Raw genomic sequence first — 25,115 nt, forward strand, 5'->3', positions numbered from 1 at the left:
AAAAGACAGTCTTTAAAGACTATTGTCGATTTGTTTTTGAAAAAACACGAATTCTAAGGACCTATGTCGGTTGATTTTTGAAAAAGGTAGTCTCTACAGGAAAGTGTCGATTTGTTTCCAAAAAAGCATAGTTTCTCAAGGGAAATGTCGGTTTGATTTAAACAAAAACTGTCTCTAAAGACAAATATCGATTTATTTTTGGAAAAGACAGTCTTTAAAAACTATTGTCGATTTGTTTTTGAAAAACACAAATTTGAAAACACAAATATATTGGTTGATTTTTTAAAAAGGTAGTCTCTACAGGAAAATGTTGATTTGTTTTTGAAAAAACATAGTTTCTCAAGGCAAATGTCGTTTGGATTCAAACAAAAATTGTCTCTAAAGACAAATGTCGGTTGATTTTTAAAAAAGACAGTCTTTAAAGAAAAATGTCGGTTGGTTTGTGAAGAAGACAGTCTTTGAAGACTATTGTCGATTTGTTTTTGAAAAGACATGAATTCTAAGGACAGATGTCGGTTGATTTTTGAAAAAGGTAGTCTCTACAGGAAAGTGTCGATTTGTTTCCAAAAAAGCATAGTTTCTCAAGGCAAATGTCGGTTAGATTTAAAAAAAATTGTCTTTAAAGAAAAATGTCGATTTATTTTTGGAAAAGACAGTGTCTGAAGACAAATATCGGTTTATTTTTGGAAAAGACAGTCTTTAAAGACTATTGTCGATTTGTTTTTGAAAAAACACGAATTCTAAGGACCTATGTCGGTTGATTTTTGAAAAAGGTAGTCTCTACAGGAAAGTGTCGATTTGTTTCCAAAAAAGCATAGTTTCTCAAGGGAAATGTCGGTTTGATTTAAACAAAAACTGTCTCTAAAGACAAATATCGATTTATTTTTGGAAAAGACAGTGTCTGAAGACAAATATCGGTTTATTTTTGGAAAAGACAGTCTTTAAAGACTATTGTCGATTTGCTTTTGAAAAAACATAGTTTCTCAAGGCAAATGTCGGTTAGATTTAAAAAAAATTGTCTTTAAAGAAAAATGTCGGTTGGTTTGTGAAGAAGACAGTCTTTGAAGACTATTGTCGATTTGTTTTTGAAAAGACATGAATTCTAAGGACAGATGTCGGTTGATTTTTGAAAAAGGTAGTCTCTACAGGAAAGTGTCGATTTGTTTCCAAAAAAGCATAGTTTCTCAAGGGAAATGTCGGTTTGATTTAAACAAAAACTGTCTCTAAAGACAAATATCGATTTATTTTTGGAAAAGACAGTGTCTGAAGACAAATATCGGTTTATTTTTGGAAAAGACAGTCTTTAAAGACTATTGTCGATTTGCTTTTGAAAAAACATAGTTTCTCAAGGCAAATGTCGGTTAGATTTAAAAAAAATTGTCTTTAAAGAAAAATGTCGGTTGGTTTGTGAAGAAGACAGTCTTTGAAGACTATTATCGATTTGTTTTTGAAAAAACACGAAGTCTAAGGATAGATGTCGGTTGATTTTTGAAAAAGGTAGTCTCTACAGGAAAGTGTCGATTTGTTTCCAAAAAAGCATAGTTTCTCAAGGGAAATGTCGGTTTGATTTAAACAAAAACTGTCTCTAAAGACAAATATCGGTTTATATTTGGAAAAGACAGTCTTTAAAGATTAGTATCTATTTGTTTTTGGAAAAACACAAATTTTAAGGACATATGTCGGTTGATTCTTGAAACAGGTAGTCTCTACAGGGAAGTACCTACTTATTTTTAAAAAAACTAACTTTTAAGGCAAATGTCGGTTGGATTGTGTGGAGAGAGACAGTCTTTAAACACTAATGTGGATTTTTTTTTGAAAAAACACAAATTCCAAGGTTATATGTCGGTTTTACTGTGAAAAAACAAATTTAGATTTATTTAAAAAAAACAGTCTGCAAACACAAATGGCAGTTCGTTTTTTAAAAGAAAGTCCCTAAAGACATATAATATTTTTCTTTATTGGTAAAAGAATCCGTGCTATTAAATGTAAATAGTAAATTTTTGACTAACGGTGTACCCCGTATACTTCCAATCAACTCATACAAATAGTCCGAATTATTATTAAAAAAAAACTGGTATCCTACATTTTTTATGTTATTTATAACAAAAATGAAAATATAAATTACATAACTTTGGGAAGACACTGTATAAATTTATGATACGAGATAAATATGAAGTTTTTTTTATACCAACGTAACATTTATGTATTTAACGATAAGAAAGAATCGATATGAAGCTAGAATTTATTACCTCAAAAGCCAGGATCAACGCAAAAAAATAAATTAACTAAATATTCAATTGAATCACACTCACCTATATACATACATGATCACCTATTTTTAAAAATTCTTCCAAAACATTTCTGGTGCTTTACGTTGATCCGGATTCGCTGCATTTTAGCCTAATTTTATCAACGGCTCCGTAATAGTAGGTTGTAGATCGTACAAACCAATCAATAATTCCGGCCGAGACTTTTCTTAATACAATTACTTGAAATAAAAAATAAAACACGTCCCCCGATCAGAATTCGATTAATCGGTATTCTTGAAGTTATTGTCCCTTCGCCATCAACAACGAATAATTGTCTACGAGAAGATAATTTCCCCGAGGTGAAAAAATGGCGTTATAAACCCCGAAGGTGTTTTCTCGACGTCGTCAAACTTTACTTCAATGTTGGACGGGTTTAACGAACCTCACTAACACTCATGGCTTTCTAATCGCCTTCTAATTAGTTAATAATTAAGTAAAATACGTTTAAAACGTCTACGTTCAAATTTGGAGCAGCCCCGATGGCTTGACTGTTCGGCCCCCTCCCAGCACGAGTTCTGGCGAACGGTGCCGAGGCGGCCGGGAAAATCGGGAAAATAAGCGAGCGCGTGCGTCGTGCGTGTAGGTCAAAAGGGGGATGAAACACGAGCGCTGCTCCTGCGAGGTTTTTCTTTAGGGGAGCAACGGAGGTCGACTGGAAGAGACGGTTAGCTTGCTATTTCTTATAAGTAGCTCTATAGGGTGGTTCACCTACGGGTTTTCATTAATTTACACGTAATTTAAAAAGTTTTTAAAACAATAATTTTCAACAACTGACGACTAAGCTATACGAAATTTATCGTCAAAATACGTATAAAAGTTGCATAATAACTTTCTTTTTACAATTATTCCGATACTACAAGTCTTCAGTTTTCATACTATTCAATTGCCGTGTCGTTTCTAACTTGTTGGCTTCCACTTTTTCTTTAAGTGCCGTCCCCGAAGCACCATTTTACGGTTTGGAAGTCACAAGGAGCTAAAACGGATGCTCTGTCACTGTGATTGAGCTTCGGGTTCGTTCGTGTGAACGTGCGAATTATCGTGATGAAGGATCCACGCGACCCCTTGTGCCAAATCGAGTCGAACTCGGGCTACACCAGCTCTGAGACTTCTCGAAACGTAAAAATTTCCTTTCACTCTCTGGCCGGAAGAGACAAATTTCTTGTGAATAATACCCCTAGGATGAAAGAAAGTAATCAACATTGTCTTCATTTTGGACCTTGATTTTCGCGACTTTCTTGTTCTCGGTTTTCCTGCTAGCTTTAATTGTTTGCTTTGAGATTTGAGCTCAACATCGAATTCTTAAGAACAGAACTTGTCTCTAGTGATGACTCGGTCGAAAAATTCCCCTCTTTCCTCTACTTTCGCACACTATTTTCTAAATTCAAGTTTTTATATGAGAATTTCGTGGAAGATTGTATTGGGGATTGACAGCTGTCATTTTGACTGTCAATCTACGGTCTTTAAGAACACAAGCCCGAACTCATTCGGCCATTTTTGCCTATATTTGAAAGAAAATTTATGTTGCTTAATCAGAGAGAGCTCCACGTTAACGACAGGTGGAAAAGGGTAACTGTCAACAAGCAGACACTCACCCCAACTTACACGCAGAGCGCTCTGACTCGAACTAGCTACAGCAGCAGTGCAAACTGGCGGCGCCTGCAATCTTAAGGTAAAGTTATTATTCAATTTTTTTAAGTATTTTGCAAGCAAACCTCGTATTGTTGTCTAGTGCCAAGTGATTTCTATCAGCGTTTTTATTAGATTTACGACAATTTTCGACATTTTCAGTCTTTCTATATCTCTTGATAATGTTGAAAACCGTTGATATGTTATTAATTCTTTTTAAGACCACCCTATATATTTTATTTTAACACATATACTTCTGTAGCAACCATTTAAACTTATAATCTAACCCTGTATAATATGTACCTATATTTTAAAATAGAACATACAAAATAAAATCGTGAAAAGGTGGTTGCATACATTACAATAAAAATAATTATTGTATATCTTCCTGATTCTCAAAAAATATTCAGAATTTAATGCTACCATAATTAAATCTAATTAATTTTCTATATTCTGTGTAAATTTTTAAATAATTTAGATATCCTCGTAAACGCAGTTTAATAAAAATTTATTTGCTTACTAATTTAAAAAAAAAAACATTTTTTCAATAACAAAATCTGTGTCACTGATAATGTATGAGTTAGTTACGTAAAATAAGATGAAAATAATCATCAATTTGCGTGGGATCGGTCTTCAGATATTGCGAGGGCGTGACCTTTTATATGAGTGTCACATTATATCAAAAAATATTTTCGTCTGTATCCCTTGAGGCTCGTGAAAAGTCTGGGAATGACAAAATATAATAGAGATATGGTATATCGAAGTTTAAACAGGTAGGAGAAGGGAAGTAGATGTATAGGAATTAGCCAAAGGCGTCGTAAAAAATTGTACGTACGAGAGGATAGAAAAATAATAAAATTGCCTGGCGTTTGCCTCTATTAATCTCAAAACCGGTAATGATTTGTAAATCTGGTTGCCTATCTTGTAAAAAATTAACGATTCTGACTTTTGAAAAGATATTGAAGAATATTTAATCAACTGAAAACACAAGAGCTTTTTTTGTCGGATAAATTTCTTTTTTTAACGGAATAATTTTGCCGATCAGTAATTTTACGAGAAAAACTGACGTGACAAAATCGCGAGACCAAAGGTCGATTCGAGATGAATGAACAACAACAATTATTATCTATATTGATACAATTAAATTATTTAAATGAACATGTTATGTTTCAGTATCAATTATTCACAATACTTAAATAACTGACGGGGCAGACATTGTGACAAGTGACGTAAATATACTAGATGTAGACGCTTAAGAAGAACAGGTGTTTTTATTCGAGATAATAAACGATGCACCTTTTTAATATAATAATATATAATTTAATAATTAATATATGCGATAATAAAAATGACAAAAATAAAACAATAAAAATAACCTATATAGATATCTCAATTGGTTGAGTTTACAAACATAAAAAAGAAGAAGTGTTAGTTGAATATGTAAAACTAAATAATGATTATAAATTCATACAAATTCGTGTAATATGAGTTACATTTGAAAACCAAACAATGTCGTCGACAAAAAAGAAAACCAAAAGCCACTTGTAAGAGGAAGTTTTTCAATTATATAGACGGAAAATTAGTATTATTAAATTTTTAGAACATACACTAGAGAGCAGAAAATTGTCGCCGCAGTTTGGTATCATGAGAAACAGTACACAGGTCTTACAGGCGAACAAATACGTACAAATTTTTTTATAAGGTTTAAGACGAAACTTCCTCGTTGGGAAACAGTTAGAGAATGGGAAAGAACCTTATTTGAAAACAACCAGTTTAGTAAAAAGTCAAGAATATCCAAAAAGAAAGTAATGTATAGGTGAGTAACATTATTTTACGTAAATACATTAATTGATTTTTCTATTTGAATTTTAAGGTTAGCTTACATTCCATATATAAAAGAATCTTTTCAAAAATATCCTAATTTATCACTCAATAATAGAGCACATATGGTCGGTATCTCTACAGGAACTCTTAATTGTATATTAAAACATGATTTTTTGCCTGAAGATTTGGAGGAAATCAAAAAGTATTCTACAAAAGATCAGATATCAGATCAAAATATGGGAAACAGCGAAGAATGCTCGATAGAGAGCTCAAACGAAAATAGTAACACAGAACCTAGTAAAGAAGATTGATTTAATTGAATGTGATGAACAATAATAAAAAAATAAAACTCAACTTTTATATTTATTGAGTTCTTTTAATTAGAATATAATAAAAAACATAACAAAAATTTGAATCTGATAATTACTTCAATATTAGATTTGTTGGTTATTCTTTTTTCCCCTGTAATACTTGATCTTTACTAATACAATTAATCAGTTATTGAACATCCTGGAGTGTTTAAAAAATCCGCTAGAATATAGTACTTGCATGGTTTGAGAACAAAAATAGCCTATAGTTTATATACAACTTTTATTACAATTTTTTAAGTCTGATCCATATTTATAGAGAAAAAATAATTGAAAATTTAAAAATTTTGTAGTTAGTTTAAGCATATCAGTAAGGTCGTCGTAAATACAATAGTTATTCTAAAATAAACACTATTATTAAATTTTTGATACATCTGAAAAATAGTATTTAAATCGTGTTTTGTGCCAGGATGTGAAAATACCACGACTAAAACACCTGATAAAGTTTTTATTTATGATGCCAAAAAATACGAATATTCTACAACAAAAATGGTTTGAAAGTGTGTTTCTCATTTTAACGTGATTATGTAATAAGGTAAGAACTTAACTTAAAAAAGGTTTATTCTGTTTATTCTTAAACATAGAAAAATGTTTTATTTATACGTAACTAATAATGAAAACTGTATTATAACAACACACGCTACGTTGCCGACAACGATAACCTCGTGTTCATCAAGCAGACAACTACTTAATGTTTTTATTAAACCTATGGCGATGATGATGAAAGCATTCAAGAAGAAGCCAACCACCAGGAGGTCAGCGGGCTGACTTCCAAAGAGATGGGCCGAATCATAGACATCGAGACTGAAGAAAATGGAACATAGAGGGCAAGCACTAAAATAAGTGGAAGAAGAAAAAAAACATTAATTAATAGCAAACTTAACTCTGAAAGTATTTTAAAAACAAAATATACCATTTTTAAGATTTCGTTTATTTTTGGTTGAAAAAATGCCGATCACAAAAACGTGGAAGAAATTTTTAGATATGGAGGGTAGAGAAAAGGAGTAACTCTTATGGTAAAAAAGTCAAAAAAATGTTCAGTTAGATGCAATAAATGACAAATCAAAAACCTATCAGAATGATTGTAACAATTTTATATATAAATTAAAGTATTTGAGATAAAACAATTTAATATCATAGTGCATTATTCAAAATTTCAACAACTTGCGTTGCAAAATAGTGTGAAAAGTTATCTAAGGCATAAATAATATTTATCACTTTCTTCAAAATTTACTATGATGCTAATGTGGCGCCACAGTTATATAACTCATTTCGACGGACACTTTTCATGTTCACAGATTGTTCTTCTTCTCTCCATACAATAAATATCAAATAAAATCAAGCCATAACCCACAAAACAAAATAATTCCATAAATGTGAATACGTAATGCTACAAAATACCCTTATAAATGGGAGCGATATAACTAGAATAAAACAAGATATCTGTAGATATAAATCTAAGAAAATGTCTGTAATTAGTAATGTGAGGTCACCTATAATAATTTATTCTTCAAAATAAATTTTAAAAAATCTGTCAAACGAAAATAACTTCTGAAAATGTCTATCTTTATTTTAAGTACCTATATAAGATTTGTAATGTGTAATATCCGTAAAGAATTTACAAAAACTTCGAACAAAGTTAGAGAAAATTTAGATATAGTGGTTTTCCTTTTACGTCTTTATTCTACAGTGCCTCACAATAACAAAGAATCAAAAATTAAAATGAAATCGGATTCTGCACGAAAATCAAATTAATGAAAGAATAGTATTTAATGAATATTTATTATTTTCTAAAAAATGTATTGAATGAAAAATATTTTGATGTGAAAAAGTTTTAGTTTATTTTCTATTTTAATCGTTAACCACCCCACCCCCACATAACAAGTTTCCGCGACTGTCAAATATCTAATTCTTGTGTTGATTTAAAATTTGAAGATGGAAAAGTAAACAACATGGCGTCGGTTTTGTCAGAGGATTCTGTCGACAATTTTTCAGATTATTCCCAATTTTCAATAGTTTGGGATGAAAACCTTAGTGAAAAAAGTGATAATAATGATATTCCCTCAATACCAATAGAAAAAACTGAAAATTTAGTTAATAATGTATTAAATAGACAGGTAAAAACACAGCATAACCTCCAAATTGTCAAATCGAATACATATTGTATATTTTCCAGTTGTACGGTCGATTTTCCAAAAATCCCAAAGCGAAAACTGAAAGAATATTTAATATTATTCATCAGAAATGTAGATATGCGTTAAGTTCATTAATAAAAGACCCGGATTCTTTGTAAGTATTAATTTTTATATTAAAAATAGTTTGTTATTATTATTTGTTTTAGTAATCACATTTACATGGGGTTTACTATGTGCGGGCAGTATTTTATAAGTTATACAGAGAAATTATGTGAAGAATTAGGTCCTCTACATTTTGTCACTTCATATGAATATGAATTATTCTTGTGGAGATTTGTTCCTGGGAAAAAACTTCAGTTTATATCGAAACATAAAATATTTAAACATTTAAAAGGTTCAGACGCTGTCGATAAGATAATGTTCATGCAATTTCCCAGAGATTTATATAAAATAGTTTGTTATGGACTCACGTATGTTGATTTCATCAAATCTAGTACATTATATGTTTATCAAAGTTTATTTCAGTGCAACCAATCCTGATTTAGTTCACATTACGATTTTAACTTTGCCTGCACCAAAAAATTGCAAACATTGTTCCAGAATATTTTCTCCAATAGATGGTAAGCGTAATATTTCATTTTTTATCATTTAGCTTGTTATATTTTCCTCATTTCATTTTATATCATTATATTTTTTTAGAACTTCATTCATTTAATCTAAATTCCCTATAAATAAAAACTTATCTTAGTTGATAGGGAAATTTCAGTGAGCTAAAAAACTAGTTATTTCTTTATATATTTATGGGATTCTTCATGTTTTTACTTAGATGAAGTCTTTGATTGTTCACTTTAATTACTTTAGGTTGACTTTAGCTTCTATCAGATTAAATTTAGTTGAAATTTGATTGGGTTAGTTCAATTACTTGAGCTTAGATTAGGTTGAATTTACTTTAACGTAGATCAAGTTTTGTCTACTTTATCTTCCATTGGGTTAGGTATACTTTAGCTTCCATTCGGTTATGTTCACTTTAGCTTCCATTAGGTTAGGTTTACACTAGCTTAGGCTGTTTTCTTCTTGCTTTCTGTTGCATATTTTTGATTCTTTACTATAGTAGCCCTTTTGTGAATACTATTTCCCTCTTTTAATAGTCCAATTTTTCTTAAATTCATCTTAAACCTAAATCTACGTAAGATATTTAGATTTTTCTCAATTGGTTGGCTATTTTTCCTTATCTGATCCTCTTTTTTCTATTTCCTCCTATCTCTAGATGTCCTTCTAAGACATATTCTTCTTTTTTCTTATATGTAGTGCTTCTATTATGTTGCTTTATTGTTTTATCATTTTTATAAATGATCTTTCTACTGCTGTTATTGGAGGGTTTTCATATAAGTGTATCATTCGTCTTCCACTTTTTTCTTCATATATATGACTGCATATCTTTCTTTTCCACTTGAGCTTGGAAAACATATTGTATACTGCATCAAGAGGAGCAATTCTTCTACAGCTAGTGGTTCTTCTATTTGTACCCTTTTGTGGATATTATTTCCCTCTATTGATAGTTAATTTTTTTTCATTCATCTTAAACCTGAATCTATGTAAAATATTAACTTTTGTCTCATTTGGTTGTCTGTTTTTCCTTATTTCCTCCTATCCCTAGTGGTCCAAAGTGGTCCAAATGCACCCCCAGGAGTCTACGGGAAGCTCTACAACAGGAGTGTACTTGAATTTCCTTAGTTAGATGGTGTTAATATATCAACTAAAACTCTTAATAAGTATTTTGAAATTGGTTTACGAGGAAGAAAAGTTTGGGAACTTCTGCTGTAGATGTCCAATAATTATAAGTCTTCATCCTTCTTGTTCTACCTATTTTTTTATACCTAGTATTTAGTAAAAATTAATTAATATTGATTACTTGGAAACTATAATTTACTTATATGTTTATTGTACTGCATGATGAAAATTGAGACTTCAATATCCGCCCGGTTTAGCTTCATGATAAAAACACGTTAGTTTAACGTTTTCAAGATCTTAAAATCCATTTATACCAGATTTCACTTCAATTTTGGACTTTTTGAACTGAATTTATGAAAGGTTTTATTTTTTAGAGGGAAAAACTATTTTTTTTAAAATGGGGGCTTGATTGAAGAGGGAAAATATGTACAGAACAGTAAAATGATTGTTTAATCACGTTTTTGTTTATTACACTTTTATTTACATTCGACATAGGAATTGAACTGATCAAATTTCTAGGTTATGTTTATTGTAGCTTCTATAAGGTTAGCTCCACCCTAGTTCCGATTAGGTTAGATTTACTTTAACTTCTATTATATCAGTTTAGATTAGGTTAGGTCTACTTTGTAGGGGAAAGTCGCCTGGCATTGCACATCCCGCCGAGTATTTTGGCATAAGCTTCCACCCTACCTCATAGGACAAAAAAATTCTTGGTCTACTTTAGCGTCGATTAGATTAGGTTTAATTTAACTTCAATTACCTTAGATGAGAATAGGTTATGTATAATTTAGTCTCGATTAGGTCAAGTTTACTTTAGCTTGGATTAGGTTAGGTTTAATTTGACTTTGAATACTTTAGTTTACATTAAGTTAGGTATTTTTTAGCTTCGGTTAGATCATGTTTAATTTGACTTTGATTACTTTAGCTGAGATTAGATTACGTTTACTTTAGTCTCGATTAGGTCAAGTTTAGTTTAGGTTTAATTTAACTTCGATTACTCCAGCTTAGATTAGGTTAGGTCTACTTTAGCTTCGATTAGATTAGATTTAATATGACTTTGATTACTTTAGCTTAGATTAAATTGGATCTACTTTAGCTCCGGTTAGATTAGGTTCAATTCAACTACGATTACTTTATCTGAGATTAGATTACATTTACTTTAGTCCCGATTAGGTCAAGTTTACTTGAGCTTTGATTAGGTTAGATCTAATCTAACTCCGATTACTAAAGCTAAGATTTAGTTAGGTCAACTTTAGCGCCGATTAGAACAGATTTAATTCAACTTCGACTACTTTAGCTTGGATTAGATCAGGTTTTCTATGAAATACAGTGAGTTTTTATAACCAAGAAGAATTCAAAAATCCAGTTTTAAAAGTCGAACCGAACGTATTAATTTTCTACATCAAGGATCACGATAAGTGGATTCTACGACGTCGAAAACGCCAAACTAACTTTTTTTTATTACGATTTTCACCCGGGTAGATACGCAAGTCCAAGTTTCATTTTTTTTTCGTTATTTCAGAATCCGTTAATCAGGGTTGGTGTACAAAACACGGATTCGTAGTTCATTATATGATTTCAATGTCTCAACCGACTCCACCTTTCGATCCCAACATTTCCTTGGCCTATCCCAATCATCTAGTTATAAATACCGGTCATCACATCCACATACTCAACGTCACAACTTCAGAACCGCCCCAACTCACAATTTCCCTGTTGAATTTAACGAAAGACGACGACAAAATCACCAACACCCCGACGCACACTTTTAACGATACCCTAAGCGAAGTTTCCGAAACTCCCAGCGAACATTTCGGTACTAGTAGCATAGTAGACGCCATATTAGAAGATTTCAGCGAATACGATTTGGAATCGAACGAATGTAATAAACCTTTTCACGAGCTGAACATCAGCTGCGAACCATTGAATGTTACCGGAAAAAGTTATCACAATACGTTAGTTCAAAATATCGTCGATCCGAGAGTGAAACGTTTACAGACCAACAACAAAGATTATTTATTTTCTATACCCCAAACATCGAATACGCAAAAAAGTACGGAAAAATCGAAGATCGATAAGAAAATAGCGGAAAAAGCGTACGAATTCATAGAAGAAAACGAAAAATACGAAAAGATCAGTTCGTTCAGAAAGAAGCGTCTGGCAGAAAAGAAATACGAATTTTCTGAGGATAACAGCGAAAATATAGTTCCTTTTAATTCGTTACGAAGGGAACGTAGATACCTTTATAGATCTCAAAATAAATGTATCCGATCGCCGGATTTTAATTCGTTATTTTTGAGTCCGAAATCTAGCGGTCTAAGGTCCCCTATGCAATCGCCCAAATCTAGAAACGGTCAATTTTCGCCGAGCGGCGCTCGTAACCTTTACTGTCCTTCGTTACGTAACTCGCCCCATCATTCCAAATCTCCCATCAGTCCCAAAGAGTCCGCCAGGAAATTTTACGTCTATTCGCCGAGTTTGGACAGCGATTGTTCCGATTCGGATTCGAGGCTTATTATGAGAATGTCCGGGAACGTTTCTACGTCGGGCGACAGTAAATTTAGTAATACCGGATTGTTGATTGTCGATCCTAAAGTCGAAACGCCGAAATGGATTAAGAAAGTCGTTAGGAGGTACTCGAATGGTGATTTCGAAAACGGGTCGTTGGTGTCCGGTCAGAGTAGAGGTGAGAAAAAAAATTTATTCAAAAGATGTAAATGTGTTTCGTTTTTATTTTCTGGTAAAAAATGATTTTTTGGCACCAAAACGTTGGAGGGGGGGATGGGTAATAGTGACAAATGACACAAAACGTTAATTTCGTTCTGATTTGAATTTAAGTTGGTAATTGTGTGGATTTTTGATTGGATAAATAGCAGCGAAAGTAAAAGAAACTGTATTCGTTGCGTTTAAATTTTTTTCGTGATGAATAGTTTTGATTTCAGGTCTCTTTTGATGAAAATATTTCATTTTAAACTGATGTTTGATCTAAAGAGACCTATAGTCAAGACTTTGCGTCGCAAAAAAGTCTGGGAAGTGCAAAATTGGAGAAAATTAAAAATAATTTAGCATTTTGAGGTTATGTTTCTGATTTCCACTGTATAATTCACTCATCATGAGTATAATTTAACCGGAAACGCTCGATATATAGAAAAAAATTCGTGGTTATAATTTCGACTTCCACTGTATACTAAACTCATAATTAGTATAAATTAACCGGAAATGTTCAAAACATAGAAAAAAATTTGCTTTTAGAGGGTATATTTCTGATTTCCACTGTATACTATATTGATAATAAGCGTCATTTAACCGGAAATGCTCAAGGTTATAATTTCGACTTCCACTGTATACTAAAATCATAATGAATATAATTTAACCGGAAAAGTTCAAAATGTAGAAAAAAATTTCGTATTTCGAGGTTATATTTCTGACTTCCACTGTATAGTATACTGATAATGACAATCAATCATTAACCAGAAATGATCAATACAAAAAAAATTGTATTTCGAGGTTGTAATTCCAACTTCCACTGTACACTACTAAACTGATAATGAGCATTATTAAACCGGAAATACTTGAAACGTAGGTAGTAGTTCGTATTTCGAGGTTATAATTCCAACTTCCACTGTATACTATACTGATAACTAAAATCAAGTATTAGCCGGAAATGCCCAAAACGCAGAAAAACAATTTGCTTTTCGAGGTTATATTTCCGACATTCACTGTATACTAAACTGATAATGAGCATCATTTAACCGGAAATGTTAATAACATAGAATAAAATTTCTTATTTTAAGGTTATAATTTCGATTTCCACTATATACTAAAATCATGATGAATATAATTTAACCGGAAATGTTCAAAACGTAGAAAAAAATTTCGTATGTCGAGGTTATATTTCCGACTGCCACTATATAGTATACTGATAATGACAATCAATCATTAACCGGAAATGATCAATACAAAAAAAATTGTATTTCGAGGTTGTAATTCCGACTTCCATTGTATACTGAACTAATAATGAGCATTATTAAACCGAAAATACTTGAAACGTAGTTCGTATTTCGAGGTTATAATTCCGATTTCCACTGTATACTATACTGTTAATGAAAATCAATATTAACTGGAAATGCTCAAAACAGAAAAAATATATATCGCATTTCGAGGTTATGTTTTCGACCCCAACAGTATTTTTCACTTTATAGCCCACGTATTTTAGCTAATTGTTCAGAAAATCAAAAAATTTGTAAAATGGAGTGAAAAAATTTATTTCTAGAACTGTCAAAACTTAATATGCTAGAAATTTCCTTTGAAAAATCATTTTTGACCCGTTCCCGACCAGAAAAGCGACAGTTGCTAGAGTTGGCTGTCCAAGCGGACACATTTTTCTCTCTGGTCTTTTGCAGTTGGAGTCATATGCAAACTCTAACATCATAAGAGGACGTCGCATGGCTATGACTATAGCTGACTACAGTGGAAAGCATAGAACATTGGCATTACTTATAATTGCCACAAAGCCGATCTAAAAACACGTACTGACGATAACGGATGAAAAGTAATTGTCAAAGGAAATTGCTTGAAAATCAAGTTTTGACAACTCCAGAAAAAAATTTTGCCGCACTATTTTACTAATTTTGTGATTTTCTGTAAGAGCATGAAATTACAAATCCTGTAATTTTAGTAAAAACACGTTATTTTTTACCTTGCTATGTTTTTTTAGCTAAAATTCCTATACCTACTATACAATTTTAATTTGATTTTTCTTGTGTTCCCTTTCTAGTTCGTTTTTTGGAAAATTGACTTAAATTATTCTCTTCAAAATTATCTTATTTATTGATAACTTTGTATGTACAACAAACTTAGGAAATTATCAAAAAAAGTTTAAAAATGTTAATAACGAATTTAAAAAGCAAAATTACTAAAAATTAAAAAAAATAGTCCAATGATTCACTTATCTTATGTTTTGCATTATTTTACACATATTTAGCATGGATTTGTTAACTTTTGTTTATTGTAACTACCTACGTCCTTGTATTAGTTCATTTATATCTAAAAAAGCCTTTTGATTGGTGAAAAACAATTAAATATTGTCATCTTCATACTCCAGTATCAAATTGTATCACAACCATATAAAAATAAACGTATAAAACAATTTTTTAAAAACTTTAAAACGATGTGTAAACGAACTAAGTAATATCACGAACATAACCTAAAAATAATCTTTTTTAACATTGATCAAGCACTTGCTAATTGACTTCCATTAATTATGGCTAATATGTCGGTTAGAAAAAGTTTCAATGATTTCTTGAACAATTCCTCCTCATATAAAAGTGTACCAAAGTTTCAACTCTGATTCTGATTCGGAATGAAACTGTGGGCATAATTAAACATAGTTGCCACGTTTATCAGTATAAAATGGATAGAATATATTTAATATTGTCATTAATATTCGGTATTATCAAAACTGTACGATTACGTCATAATTAGTTGTCTTTGTGCCATTTTTCTCATTATATAAATAATTAATTGATATTTCGGACTATATAAAAGACTATCGAACATAGTAAAAAATTATATCTTGTGTAAAAAATACAACATGGCAACAATATAAAACATCTGTCATATATCGTTGCAAACTTCATAGTTGTTTACTATTGTTTGAATACTTTTTGAGAGTTAATAAATTTATACGAAATAATGTTATTTTAGATGACTATAATATTCCTATAGAAATACCTCTGTTAGTTCAAAATCTTACCGAACAACATTTAGATTTAGTGCCGGATTTTACGGAACATCTGACTGAAGTACAATTAATTGTAACGCAAAGATCGTTCGATTGCGAACAATTCGTCCAACGCCGAGCTCAGAAACTGTGTTCAGACGCACAGTTAGATTTTATGCATTGCGAAGACTACGATATTAAAATTATACATGTGAGTAATTACAATTTTTATTTATCGTCGATTGGGGTCACTTTGTCTTCTGAGGTAGTTTTGCCCAGTTTTGAAGAAACAGAAGGTCTTTTGAAGCGTTGAAGTCACTGAAATATTCATCCTAAATATCTACGAAATATTCCATAGTTTGCAATGCATTTTCAGTTATATTTCATAACTTAATTTTACATGATTCGTTAATTATATAACTAATAAACGTAACATCCCCAATTGACAGTATATTAATTTAATAAATCTCGTATTTATTAAGGAATCTTTTATGTTGGTTACGAGAATGGTTCCAGAAATACCCAAGAAGACGCCACGTTGTTTAGTATTTGTTTGACAGCTATCAATGGTGAATGTTTTCAGTTATTTTGTAAATATCAGAAAATAGGTCATCTTTTTATGGTACAATAATTTTATTTGTATTTCTGGGATCATCCTCGTATATATGTATCGAGTTTCCAGTTTTTGGTAAAAATGGATTTTTGTTTAAGATTTGTCCAATCAACGGCCATATAATTTGTCATGCCATAATAAAAATAGGTGCTGTTAAAAATCCGAGCGAGAAACTGGAACATTTTTCCGCTAATTTCCTATTCACTTGGAGTATAGAAAGTGACGCTTTTGATATTATAGATCACAAAGAACCAACGAAATTATTACCAGCAGACGAATTGATCGATACTCCAGACTACGATATACCCAGGTAAATTATCATTATTTATAAACCCCTTGACAAAATTGACGCACCACTTTAATTAATCTAAATATTAACACAAAATAAAACCAAGTTACATTGAAATAATGAATACCTTCAAATTAGTCGAAAATGACCTTAACATAACCTCAATTTGCCTTATATTTTCCATGAAAATTTGTTTTTGCAGGAAAGGCATGAATAAGTTCATCATACCTCCAAATTTAAAAAAAAAACAGTGAAAGCGAATAAATGTATATAGGTCAACCCTAAAACCTCGTAGGCCTTCCTCTACTTCTTATCACTACATTCATGCTTCAATGTTCAACAAAAGCTTGCGGTATATTCTCCCATTCTTCAAAAGCAACCTCTATGAGTTGGTGGTAATTAGAAACAGGGAAACTATGACTTTGAATCCTCTTTTTGGGATAGTCCCATAGATGTTCTATAGGATCCATATCTGATACTACTCTAATAAAAGGAATAAAATATTAGGCACAACAAATGGAGCAAAAGGTTCGACAATAATGTTGTCTAAGTAATATTGGGCATTCATAGACCTCGTACTTATAGGTACCGATTTTAGAGCCACCACCAAAAAGCGTTTTAGGAGAGATATTACAGCTGGCAAACTTTGTGTTCTCTGGTAAGCAAGGATTTTTTGGCTGGTCTTCTGTTCCTGGTGACTCTCTTGTTTCTGAAAGCACGTCGTCTCAAAAAACGATCATCAATTGAATTAATGCTACGTTTTCGCCCTTGTCCTGGTCTTTGATGGTACGAACCCGTTTTATTATGTCGCCTCACCATGCGACAGAAGCTGGAATATCCTTCAGTCAGGAGAGTCGACGCTCGCACTGTCTCCTTCATTGACAAATTTTCTAGAAGGTTAATTTTTTACTTGATATACTCCGAAATGAACAGTTTTAGTCTGAAACGAGGTTTAATACGAATTACTGTCAAAATAAGATGGCGTCATATTATAGTAAACTTAAATAACAACTATCACTGTCAAACAAGATCTGTGGCCTACTTGTTGTATAGTAAGAGAAAAATGTGAGTGGGGCGTTAGTTATGTCATATTAAGACATACTAAGTGTTGATTATTGTTGTTTTTTAGATGTAAAGAAGTGCTTGTTATGGATTATTGTTATGCCGCATCTAAAACGAGTCTCAGGGATTCAAATAATTATTACGAAATTTGTTTGGGTTCGACGCATATTGCTATTAGGTCGCACGCTTTCGTGACGCAAGGATATTCGAGCGATAGCGATTGATTTATTTGTTAAACAGTCTGGAGATGAAAATAGATTTGTATAGAGTGATGTTTGGAGGAAAAAAAATTAATTTTAAAACAGGTAAACTGATTTTTCTTTGTTTATATTCGATCATTGGATTTGTAATTGGTTCGAATTTTCGTTTTGAATTGGAATATGCTTCATTCATTCAAGTATCTAGATATTTACTAAAAAATTTTGGCAGCTTCTCTTCGAGAATGTATTAACACGTCGACTGCCAACGCAATTTTTATAAATTTAATTGAATCGTATTAAATCATTGTAAATTCTGCCTTATAAATACTGTTCTTTACTTATTTAATTTATTTAAACACTTTACACTACACTTAACTAATTTATTTAAATTCTTCGGGTACTTTTCTATTTCCGTTTACTATGACTATTTATTATAAACTAACTAACTCCGCTAAACGTGCTTGGTTTATATAGCAGAAAAGATATTTCTAGAATTCTAGAAAATAAACAAATAAATGACAAGACCTTACTAGAAATTAGTTTAAAAAAAACGTACCGTAAACAACTCAACGCTGTTTATAAAAAGATATATACAAATGATTTGGACTATTTGCCAAATTTTAAAATTCCATTATAACCGGACAGGACAGGCTTCACGATCTACGTCGTGGACTTATTCGTAACAATACTCAATATGCATCATGTTTTTCCATTTATTTTTTTGATAGTAGGTGAGTGCTTGAAATAAAACAAAAAAATTAAAGTTTAGAAGTCATATTTATTTGTAGATTATAATAACATAAAATAAATTCTTGTTTCACACCTAGTGACGGATAAATACTATACAACATAAAAATAACTTTAAATGTAAAATATGATACTTTTTTTGGCACTCGTTGCACGGTCCAATGAACTAAGTGGCTTAAAAACGCCTCTGGTGATGCATCGTTTTTATAGTGTTCCAGGCATCAAACAAAAAATCATGAAACTACCATCTGACATGTTATTGATTTCAAAATTAATTTTTGTTTTTTTTTGCACCCTGGGTTTAGACACCCGTGTGCATTTCACACTTATGCACATATGGTAGTTTTTCTTAGTTTGATTAGGGAAGGGGGGCGTAAAATATGTTATTTCGTGGTTGGCAGTCAACGTGTTAATTTCAAATACATGTACGTGTAACTTTATATGGACAATTATTGACCTAACCTAACCTAATTAAAAAAAAAGTTGCAATTCTATATGAAATTTAGGAATAAATAATCTCGTCCTGAAAGTTTTTCTTCTCCAGTCTGCAGTACTAAACCAATCTCAGTTTTATAAAGAAATATCATCGAAAAGTAATCATTTAATTTAACACACTGTATATTTCACAATAATAAACAGTAAATTTTATTTTAAATATACTTAATTATAATTGTTAAAATAATGAATAACGTGGATAGTTTTTATATTTATTAACTTCTATATAAGAAAATGTTCAAAGACACTATCATTTGTCTAAAAAGTGCTCTGGCCATGACTTCTGACCTCTGACGTTGTTTCTTGCTTGCTTCGTTCATCTCGTTCACCCTCCTAGCTGTCACGTATTGTTAGTTTGTTTTTCTCGCGCCCAGGACAGAGAACATAGACAATGATGAATAGAGTTGCTTCAATAAGTATCTGAGAATCAACACACCTCCTTACTTATGGAAGCAACACTCATAACATACCATATATACTTAATACTATTTAACATATACTTAACAGTTGTCTCAATTTTTCAAATCTTATGACACTTAGCGCTTTGGTTAAAATGTCTGCCAATTGATCTTCAGATGAAGTTTTTGTTACCTTTATTGTTCCCTTTTTAACATCATGTACATAGTGATACCCAACATCTATTTGCTTACTGTTTTTTGAAAAATTCCCATTATTGGCCATATGCCTAGCTGATGAATTGTCTTCAAATATTTCAATAGAATGATTTACTTTAATTTGCAAATCTTTAACGATGCCTAATAAGAGAAGCACTTCATCTGTAGCTTCATCTAAAGCGATGTACTCTGCGTGGCAAGACGACCTAGTAACTACCTTTTGTTTTCGTGATATCCACAAAACTGGATTACCTAAAACTCTGATAAAAATACCGCTTCGTGATTTTCGGTCAACAATGTCACTTGCCCAATCAGCGTCAACGTAGCAATCAATAGGTATACTGTTTGATGAATCAAAATTAAGTTTCAAATTTTTGGTATAATACAAGTATTTCAAAATTCTTATGGCATATTTATAGTGAGTGCTCGAGTAACTATTCTGAAAACCACTCAGGTAATTGACTGCGTATGCGATATCAGGACGAGTGCCCTGACTAATATATAACAGGGCACCTATCAAATTTCTATACTGTATATTTTCTGCACATGTATCAGCTGGGCTTAGCTTTAAATTGATTTCGATTGGCGTTTTAAAATTTTTGCTTTCACATGCGTTGTATTTTTCTGCTGTAATTTCAATATATTTAGTCTGACTTATACTCATACGCTTTTCCTGTCTGTTGTAGTCGATATCCATCCCAAGATAATTTTTGATCTGTCCAAAATCCTTCATTTTGAATTTTTTGTTCAAATTTAGTTTTATCTCATTCAGTATTTCAACATTTTCGCTACATAGAATTAAGTCATCAACATACAAAATAATATACACAAGGTTTTCATTCATATTAAAATATAGACAACTGTCATACTTAGAATTTTTAAAATTTAAAGAAATCATATATTCATGAAAGCAGCCATACCATGCTCTTGAGCTTTCTCGTAGTCCATATAGGGCTTTATTCAATTTACAAACCATGTTTTCGTTGCACTGAAATCCTTCAGGTTGGTGTAAATATATTTCGGAATTTATTTTTCCACTCAAGAAGGCTGTTTGTGCGTCCATTTGATTAATCTACCAACCTCTGTTACATGCTACTGACAGCAAGGTTTTTAGTGTGGGCATTTTAGCAACAGGCGAGTATATTTCTTCTTCTAAGCTTTTTGGTTGCTGATAACCGAGAGCAACTAATCTAGCATTAAATGTATTATCTGACTTCACTTTGTAAATCCACCTCACTTTTATAATCTTTTTATCTTCAGGTACTTCATGTATATCTGTCAAGTCCCATGTTTGGTTTTCATTTAGACAATTTATTTCTTTTTCCATAGCTTTTTGCCAGAAGATTTTTTCATTCGACTCTATAGCTTCATTACATGTGTTTGGGATTGAAACCTTGGAAAAATATGCATCTACTATGTAGTCATTATGCCAAGCAGGTTTTTTTTCTTCTCTTTTAGGTCTATCATCCGGAATTTTGCCACTGGACTCATTTTGCTCATTCAACACTTCACTCTCTGAATTATCATTCAATTTTCTATCATTCTCATTCACTTCATTCTCTCTTTCTTGTTCATCAATCTTTCTCACTTCAATTACACTATCGTTATTCAGATCATTCGATATTTTTATGCACTTTTCATCTTGTTCTACAAATTTCACATGCCTGCTCTCAACTATTTTATCATTTACTAAGATTCGATAGCCCATATCACAGTACCCTATCAAAATACCTTTTTCTGATTTGGGTTCTAATTTTGAATGCCTATTTGTTTCACTAATCCTTACAAAAGCTGTACTGCCATAAACTCTCAAGTTTGAAACATTTGGTTTTCTACCTAAAAACAATTCATATGGGGTTTTATTGAAATAATTGTGTTTAGTTACTCTATTACTAAGATACGTTGCAGTTTTTATACATTCGGGCCAGTATTTTTTTATCTAGGTTAGCATCTGTTAACAAGCATCTTGCAGTATTCATTAAACTTCTGTTGTATCTTTCAGCTACCCCATTTAATTCATGTGTATAGCTAGGACTTGGTCTTAGCCAAATACCATTTTCTTTTGTAAATTCGTAAAAATTTTTATTCAAATATTCTTTGCCCCGGTCACATCTAATTTCTTTAATTTTACGCCCAGTTTGATTTTGAATTAGATTCACACAATATTTAAAGCAACTAAAAACTTCATCCTTAGACTGTATGCAATATGTCATAACAAATTTGCTAAGTCATCAATAAAAGATACAAAGTATCTTTCACCTTTGAAACCTTGCTGGGTAATTGGGCCATTAACATCGGTATGTATTATTTCACAAGTATCCTTAGCTTTCTTTCTATTGTTGTTAAATTTCAAGTTTGTCATTTTTGACAATAAACATGTTTCACATTGAATAAGTGTATTTTCTAATGAACTGGGTAAACCTTCACAAACATTATTTTTACACATAATTGAGAGATTTTTAAAATTTACGTGACCTAACCTTTTGTGCCATTTTTCCTTTTCTTTTACAACATTACAAACATTGGATTCTAATTTCTAAAACTATATTACCATTTAGTTCATATAGGTTTCCTCTCTTTTCAGCTAATGCAATAGTTTCATCATTTTTGTTTGGAATTTTCAAATAATTCCGCTGAGCCCAAATTTTATTGCAATTATCAGTTATTTTTGACATACTTAATAAGTTTTTTGACATTTCTGGTGCAAAACAGCAATTTTTAATACGTGTTTTGATTTCTTTATCACCTACAGTAAAATTTACTACTATTGTCCCTATAGCCAAGGCTTTTATTATATGACCGTCACCTACCTTAATGTTTACTGTTTTTTTTTTTTAATTCTCTTATCTCGTTAAAATAAGTCTCTTTATTAACAATGTGATCGCTGCATCCGCTGTCTAGAAGCCATGTTATTTTTTCTTTTGCTTCTGTTACATCTTTCTCTGAATTCATGACTGTTACCTGAAAAGAGTTGTATTCTTGTGCATCTGCAAAATTTCCTGTCGAGTTAGAACTGCTTGTTTCTTCTCTGTATCTTCCTCTGCCTCTAAAAGATCCTCTACGGTCCCCGTGACCTCTGTAATGACCTCTTGTATTGCGATAACTTGTACAAAATCTCTGTATATGACCCATATGTCCACATTTGAAGCATTTTTTCATACCATTCTGTTCATCATAATTTTTTACATGATTTCCTCTGTTTATTGCTCGTGAGTTAAATACTTGTGTATTATTCTCTTTAATTGGATTCTTCTTGAAATCTATGAGTAACTTTGACTTAACATATTCTACAGTTCTTTGATTAGGAGGCAATGCATCTACAATATCTATTAAATTGTCATAGGTTTCTGGGAGAGTAAGTAATAGATAATTAAGGTGGTCATCTTCTGATATTTGTTCTCCTGTACTTCGTAATTCATTTATGTGTTGTTCGAATCTCGTTAAGAATTCTTTAGCATCATCGTCTTCTTTCATTTTTAATTCTAATAATTTTCTTTTTGCGATTAGCTTCAATGCTGTTGAGAATGGTTCATATATTGAATTCAATTTTTGGATCATATCAGATGCTGTTTTTTCGTTGATAATTAGTTCAAGTTGAGCATTTGACACACCTTGTACTATTAGAGATCTTGCTTTGACATCATTTCTTTTCCAATTTGTTCTCTGTACCTCTTCTTCTATTCCCTCTGGCATTTTTTCATTAATTACATTTATGCAATTTTTACTCTCCAATACTAGCATTAATCTAAATTTCCATTTGGTCCAATCTTTACCATCAAATATCGGCAAAGCAAAATCGTCTCTTCTGTCGGCCATGCTTTCAAGCTATTCTATTTTACCTTCAATTTTTTACTTTTTCAAATATCGACTTAATCTTCTTATTCAATTACCTTTTTTAACAAACCACGCTCTGCTACCATGTTAAAATAATGAATAACGTGGATAGTTTTTATATTTATTAACTTCTATATAAGAAAATGTTCAAAGACACTATCATTTGTCTAAAAAGTGCTCTGGCCATGACTTCTGACCTCTGACGTTGTTTCCTGATTGCTTCGTTCATCTCGTTCACCCTCCTAGCTGTCACGTATTGTTAGTTTGTTTTTCTCGCGCACAGGACAGAGAACATAGACAACGATGAATAGAGTTGCTTCAATAAGTATCTGAGAATCAACAATAATTATCAAAAGAAAATATTAATTTAAAAGTTTTTTTCTGTTAAAATTAGAGTTTTTTGACACTTATACTTCCTCTAATAAATCAAAATATTATTTTCCTGCTCAGGTAACGCAAATTGGTGTTAATTTTTGGTAAAAAATGTTTTACTAGGATGATATTTCTTATTTACAGTACTCGATTAATTTATTGATATTTTTAATATTTTTTTAAAAAAATAGATTTTTTTATATAATTAATCGTGACGCCATTCGAAATTTTATGTATATTTATGTATCCTAAGTTACTAAATAGTAATAAGTTGAACTGTGATTTTACGATTGTGAAGTTTTAAAATAAAAAATAATTAAATATTTATTTTTTTGGTATTTTTTTATTATAAAACACCCCCTATACCGCTTGAAAAAGGTTAAACCATTTAATTAATTATAAAAAAATTAATTATTATTAAACGTATGATCGTACTCTTAGTTATATCCAGTAATTCAAGTTGCAGTAGGAGAATAATCTCTCTCCTACCTGAATGAATTATTTAAAAAAACTCCTTTCCCTACGCCTACAAAATAGATCAATTATAATTAAACGTATGGTCCTACTATTAGTCATATCCAGTAATTCAAGTTGTAGCATAACAATAACTTCTCTCAACAATTGCTGCTGTTACCCCAGTTAACACAGTTAAGGACAAGAAATTCATCAATTTTGTTTTTATTGTTGTTTTTTACTAGATCATTCCCTCTCAATTCCACTACCAACTGAATACTCTACATCTAAAAAATATTTTACCTGATAAAAAACGATACACGATCTAAAATATGCGCAAATATATATGTACCAGAAGTTATTCAAAACATTTTTGCTCGTCTCGAATTAGTATTGAACAAGAACTTACTATAAATACAATGTTTTGGATGAAAAAAAAAACGACAAAACAATATTATTAGTAGACGTATGGTCGTACCCTTATACATATCTGAAAATTCAAATTGTAGAAAGGGTACAGCGCCGACCAAATTTTACGTGTAACGTCATTAAAAAACTTCATTCAAACAGTATTCATATTTTATATGAACATTTCCTGTTCAGTCATGTAATTTTATTATTATGATTTAATAATTTGTAATTAAACCTTTAATCTTTATATCGAATTATTTTCATAAACATAATTGATGTCTTACAACGTTGCCATTTTATAAATATTTGC

General features: G+C 31.3%; 3 protein-coding genes across 4 annotated transcripts in view; 2 read left to right on the top strand and 1 right to left on the bottom strand.

Annotated features, from left to right (window-relative positions):
- The window catches only part of LOC130443015 (rho GTPase-activating protein 100F), an 83,142-nt gene extending 80,183 nt beyond the window's left edge, over positions 1 to 2,959 (bottom strand). For both annotated transcript variants that reach the window (XM_056777458.1, XM_056777459.1), the window contains exon 1: positions 2,313 to 2,959. The gene's annotated coding sequence lies outside the window, so the exon portion shown is untranslated. The remainder of the gene's footprint in view (positions 1 to 2,312) is intronic.
- A 2,400-nt stretch (positions 2,960 to 5,359) lies between these two features.
- Positions 5,360 to 6,196, top strand: LOC130442873 (uncharacterized). The gene is made up of 3 exons (XM_056777259.1): positions 5,360 to 5,479; positions 5,536 to 5,751; positions 5,809 to 6,196. The coding sequence occupies exons 1-3, from the start codon at positions 5,445 to 5,447 to the stop codon at positions 6,068 to 6,070; spliced, it is 513 nt and encodes a 170-aa protein (XP_056633237.1). The 5' UTR covers positions 5,360 to 5,444; the 3' UTR covers positions 6,071 to 6,196.
- A 1,856-nt stretch (positions 6,197 to 8,052) lies between these two features.
- LOC130443138 (uncharacterized) lies at positions 8,053 to 24,273 on the top strand. The gene is made up of 8 exons (XM_056777622.1): positions 8,053 to 8,244; positions 8,304 to 8,416; positions 8,469 to 8,732; positions 8,788 to 8,882; positions 11,516 to 12,679; positions 15,700 to 15,926; positions 16,427 to 16,638; positions 17,747 to 24,273. The coding sequence occupies exons 1-8, from the start codon at positions 8,080 to 8,082 to the stop codon at positions 17,901 to 17,903; spliced, it is 2,397 nt and encodes a 798-aa protein (XP_056633600.1). The 5' UTR covers positions 8,053 to 8,079; the 3' UTR covers positions 17,904 to 24,273.
- The last annotated feature ends 842 nt before the right edge of the window (positions 24,274 to 25,115 follow it).

This window comes from Diorhabda sublineata, chromosome 4 (genome assembly GCF_026230105.1).
Source record: "Diorhabda sublineata isolate icDioSubl1.1 chromosome 4, icDioSubl1.1, whole genome shotgun sequence".
NCBI lineage: Eukaryota > Metazoa > Arthropoda > Insecta > Coleoptera > Chrysomelidae > Diorhabda > Diorhabda sublineata.